Below are 5,488 nucleotides of genomic sequence, written 5' to 3'. Positions count from 1 at the left end.
ATAGTGAGAATTTACAAAAAAAAAACAAAAGATGAAGATGGATGTGTAAACAACAAACAGATGTATTAATGCACAAAGAACATTACTCATGTTACAGGAACTGAACTCGGAAGCACTCTGCCACTCACCAGACCTTGCACCAGACCTTGCACCAGACCTTGCACCAACTGACTACCAGGTTTGCCAGGCATTAGACAACTTTAAATCTGAAGAAGATGCGGAAACAGCATTTCGTGATTTCTTCACCTCTGGCTCTCCAGAATTCTTTGCTGGCGCCATAAATAAGTTCCCAATAAAATGGCTAAATTGTGTTGATAATTTAGGTGCCTACTTTGATTAACTGCATTGCTTTTTGATGAGATAAAGAAAAATAAACTTTCAGTTTCAAATCAAACTTTTCATTCTTAATGACCTGATAAGTGCATGCGTGTGTGCGTGCATGCGTGTGTGCGTGCGTGTGTGCATGCATGCGTGCATGCTAGGATCAGGCAGAATTACAGAATCTGTAAAGGCACAAGAGTTTCTACGGCCAATGCTCTTCAATGTACCTTCAAAGCTACGAAGAATAAGAGATCCTCACTTGAGAAACAGGCAAAGCTAAGCCACAGGAAGAGCATCCAGCTGTAAAGTAATGCCTCAATAATATATTCCTCTAACCCATGCAAGCAATGGCAAAAATGGACTTTAAAATGAACAAACAATGTCTGAGTGTGTGTTAATGAAGTCTATATGTTGGGCATTTTTTTAGAATAGGTGCAACTGCATCCTCCTTCTGTATTGTAAGAGATGAATGAAAGAATTGCCTCAAAAAATCCTGTCCAACCCAAGTCAGCATGGAAAAGCAGATGTAAAATGATGGTGGTGATGGTGATGATGATTCTATGTTTCTAATTAGAAACCTTACCTCCACCTTATTTGATAAACTCCCATTTTTCTCCAGAGAAGCCATATCAGTGTCAATGTCTTCAAGAACAGGGATGTCCTACAAGGAAAATCACAAAAATAACAAGGTCGGAACTACATCATGATATACATATGATATATATATATTTATATATTAATTCGATATATTATATAATATATATATATATTATATTATATATTATATATATTATAGGGAGAATTCACAAAAAAAAAAAACAACAGATGAAGGCAGGTGGTGTAGAAAACAAACAGATGTATTAGTATAACACTCGGGAAGTGAAAAAGTCTTTAATGTTTCGAGCCTATGCTCTTCTACAGAAAGGAACACAGAAAGAAACAAGGAGATATATATATATATATATATATATATATTATGTGCACGCGTGTGTGTGTATTATTTAAATCAGATTGTTGCAAAGAGAAGAGGACTCTTTAACCCAATTTAACCCCTTCCTGGGGCCAACCTTTAGCTGTTTTTCAAGCTGGGAATTGTTTTATTCAACAAGCCTGGGAAAGCAGAGAGCAACAACCAGTCATTATGTTGACAAAGAATGTCCAAACATCATGCTTCCATTTTGGCTGAGAGAATGATGAGCGAAATTGTGGAATACCAGCCTTTACACACACACATACACACACACACGTCAGATGGTCTTCCATATAGTTTCTGTCAATCGAAGCCATTTAAATTGCTTTGGTCAGGCTTAACAACAGTTAAGTCCTAGCAGATTCCATCACTTATTCTACATATAGTATTTCCCTTTTGTTGATTTCTGGTTTCTATTTCATTACAAGTACAGTTTCTATGTTTATTCTTCTCGTGGTTTGTGGAAAACTCTGTAAATGGTTGTGACTGTCAACCAATGATTTTCTGTTTTATTCCCTGTATGCTATTATTAGGAGTTGTGGTGACCCCTTGTCATAAACATGTGTCCCTACCACCACCACCACCAAGTTCCACTCACCTCTGCACCTTCATTACATTCACTGTCTGATGAGCTGTCTTCACCTGAGTAGAAATACAAATACAAATTCGAGATGTAACGATATACGCAATGATATATAAAGATACATATTGATCTGTAACAATACATATTGATCTGTAACAATACATATTGATCTGTAACAATACATAGTGTTGATTAAGAATACAGATTTGATAAATACCAATACATACTATCGTGTGACAATGCTAATGCAATACGCAAGTGTTTGGTCATTGTGATAGTAAAACAGAACTTAATTGTAATTACAATTAATTTGTGCTAATTAAGATATTACTTGTCCATTTGACCATTCAGTCAGGATGGAGAATCAGTGATATATTAATGTGCCACCAGAACACAATCTGTCTTGGAATTGGTAAACTACAACTAGGAACGAGATGAGTTGTGTTAGAAAGACTCTTTAAAAGTCTGGATTACTTGAGGTGACCTTTAAAGGTCACCAATGAGAATCTTCACTAACAGACGATAACTCGGTAGATGTCTTCTAGAAACAAACGTTAACAATTAAGAATTTCATTCATTCAAATTCCTTACTTTCAGATGTGGATCACAGATCAATCTCCCCTGAAATGAGAGACCAATCATCTTCAGTTTGTGAATTCAACTACTTACCATTAATTTCGGTAATTCTCAAAATAGAATGGCTTTTCTCCGTGGAGGGTGTCACTTGATCACAAACTATCAAAATCAAAACAAGGAAACATGTTATTGGTCTGCTGAATTCTAAACAACATAGAGGAATGGTTAATGAATGATGCTGACATGGTACAAGTCTTGGGGCTGTATCTGCCAGATTAACCCATCCTGTACCTGCATCTACCCCTCTACTTAAAATCACTTGTCTTCTTTTAATGTATTCAAGAAAAAAACTTCCAAAAATTAAATGCAAGAAATTATGCTGCATTTATGTTCCAAATACCACTTATAGACATATCATTTTACGGAAATTAATTATTTTATAAATCCCACAAAATGTATGATGATTTTCAAATTCAATTAAAGCCTAAAATGTGTATTTTGTGAGAAATATGGTCACATGTCAGGCTAAACAAGTGTGTCTGTGTGTGTGTACGTGCATGCATGCATGTGTGTGTGCGTGTGTGTGTGTGCGTATGTGTGGATTTGTTAGTGTATGTGTGTTTGTTATCACCATCATCACCATCGTCGTCATCTAATGTCCCTGTTCCATGCTGGAATCAGATGGACAAATGTATGTGTGTGTACATTTGTTTATGTGTCTATGCATGTTTATGTAAGCATGTTTGTATGTATGTATGTAAGTATGTGTGTGTGTGTGTTAGCAGAATCACACACGCAGATGTGAGACATCATCACCAAAAGGAAGACAAGTGTGTCTCACCCGTGGAACTGAAAATAGTTGATGTGTCTGCTGTTGCCGTTGCTGATGCCGTCTTCATCAAAGATCCTCTCAGATCAATTACTTCCGTTGCTTCTTCTTCCTTCACCTCCTCCTCCTCCTCCTTGAATGATGTCGTCTATAAATGGAAACAAACAGATCAATTATTGGCAAGACATTTCTCCACCAGATGACACTTGGAAATATAATCTTCACTTTGTAACACAATATTTCATATGGACCGGCTCCAAATCACTATTTACACACACACATCATCGTTATCATTATTCAACGTCCTTTTTCCGATGCTGGCATGAGTTGGACCGTTTGGAAGGAACCGACAAGCCAGAATGTTGTGCCAAGCTCCACTGCCAGCCACTTCATAGAATGTACTGGGTACATTTTCAATAGCACCAGCACTGGTGAAGTGGCCAACACTCTCAAGACAAAACCCCCTCTCAACTGAGTAAGGTATCGCACTGAAGGAGGGGACCGAAGTATGGCTATACAGGAAGTACCCGTGTCACTGCCACATATACAGTGAGCATGCGAGTGACACTTAAAAAGCCCCCCCAGGCTGTAAAGTGGTTGGCATGTTAGAAAGGGCCTCCAGCTGCAGAAACCATGGCAAAACAAGGCAATTGGAACCTGGGCAGCTCTCCAGCCTTGCCAGACTCTGTCAAGCTGTGCAACCCATGCCAACATGGAGAATGGATGTTAAAAGATGATGATGATGATGCTGTTTGTGTGTGTGTGTGTTTAGAGTAATCTTTTTGCCTAAGTGTATTCATAAAGGCCGTTATTTTGTTCAAATATAGACAGACAGATGGATGGTGAATGCATGTGACTCAGTGGTCAGTGGTCAGTGCACTCACAATCCAGTGATTCTTGGACCAAGTGATGTGTTGTGTTCTTGAGCAAAACACTTCATTTCATGTTGCTCAGTCCACTCAGCTGTAAATGGGTAACCCAGCGACAGAATAGCCTTCCGATTAGGGGGAATGTTGGCCTGCTTGCCTAATTAGTCTAATTAGCAGAGTGGCATCATTCAAACACTAAAACAATGCCAAATGCATTCTGACCAGTGATGTATAACAACATCTGATAGTCTGGTCGATCATGTGATCAGATGATCTTATACATACTTGCAGAGAGTAAGGGACTCTATATCCAAGTAGGTGCATGCACACACGCGTGCGCACGCAGTGCATTGGAACATTGACAAGTTGCCTGGTGTCAGGACGTATTGTCCTCAATTTCTGTGTCATCATGTTAAATATTATTATGTAAACCAAATCAAATAAACAACAACAAACCTTATGAGTCACACAGACATACGACAGAGAGAGAGAGAGAGAGAGAGAGAGAGACTCACAGACAGACAAGCATTTCTGTTGACTTTTCCTACAAATTATGATGAAAACGGAAACTTCTTTATATTTACCTTCGCACTCTTCTCTTCCACATTTTCATCTTGTTCTTCTTCCATATTTTTCTCCTCCGTAACACTTTCATCCGTCTGTTCTTCTGCAACGCTGTCTGTTTTCTCTTCTACACATATTCCCTCTTCTTCCTTCAGCTTCGTTGTATTTCTTGCAAGTCCTTCTTCCCCCTCTATTTTCTCTTCATCTCCGTTCCCTCCTTTCTCCACATCAATCCATTTAGTCTTGTATGTCCCATACAACCAGTCAATACTTTCCTCGATAACAACTTCTCTTTGGTTTCTTTCTGCATCTCCTCGTTCCAGCCATTTCTCATCCAATTTCTTCTGAATCTTTTTGGCCTCACTCTTTTGCCGAATCTTCAACAGAGCTACAAACAGACATCGTAAACACAACATCGTTTACTTGTTATGGTTACACATGGTGTCACCTCTGCTACACACAATTCACACACACACTCGCTACAGATAATGCTCAAAAAATTCAAGAACAGAAATATATTGTGAAATAAAATTTAGGAGTTTTTAAATAAGATAATAATAATAAAAATAATAGTAATAATAATAGTAATAGTAATAATCAACCCACCATCCACACTGTCTTGAATTCGTTTGTTTTCTTTATCAATCCAAATCTGTCGTTCTATCTTCTCAGCTTCTATTCCACCTCTGGCCCTGTTATAGAAACAACAGCAATAACAACAACATTCTTCATATTTACTTCATCATGGTACAGGCCATGCTACAACAGCCATACCA

The 5,488-nt window shown here is 38.1% G+C and overlaps 1 protein-coding gene across 1 annotated transcript in view; it reads right to left on the bottom strand.

The window, feature by feature from the left end:
* LOC106882542 (uncharacterized) overlaps nt 1-5,488 on the bottom strand; it is an 18,628-nt gene that overhangs the window by 2,779 nt on the left and 10,361 nt on the right. The window contains exons 10-15 of the mRNA XM_014933258.2: nt 5,319-5,404; nt 4,733-5,100; nt 3,292-3,427; nt 2,544-2,609; nt 1,890-1,933; nt 905-982 (exon numbers count right to left, since the gene is read on the bottom strand). Coding sequence (XP_014788744.1) covers nt 905-982; nt 1,890-1,933; nt 2,544-2,609; nt 3,292-3,427; nt 4,733-5,100; nt 5,319-5,404 — 778 coding nt within the window. The remainder of the gene's footprint in view (nt 1-904; nt 983-1,889; nt 1,934-2,543; nt 2,610-3,291; nt 3,428-4,732; nt 5,101-5,318; nt 5,405-5,488) is intronic.

The sequence above is a fragment of the Octopus bimaculoides genome, chromosome 11 (genome assembly GCF_001194135.2).
Source record: "Octopus bimaculoides isolate UCB-OBI-ISO-001 chromosome 11, ASM119413v2, whole genome shotgun sequence".
NCBI lineage: Eukaryota > Metazoa > Mollusca > Cephalopoda > Octopoda > Octopodidae > Octopus > Octopus bimaculoides.
This window is presented reverse-complemented; position numbering and strand designations above follow the sequence as displayed.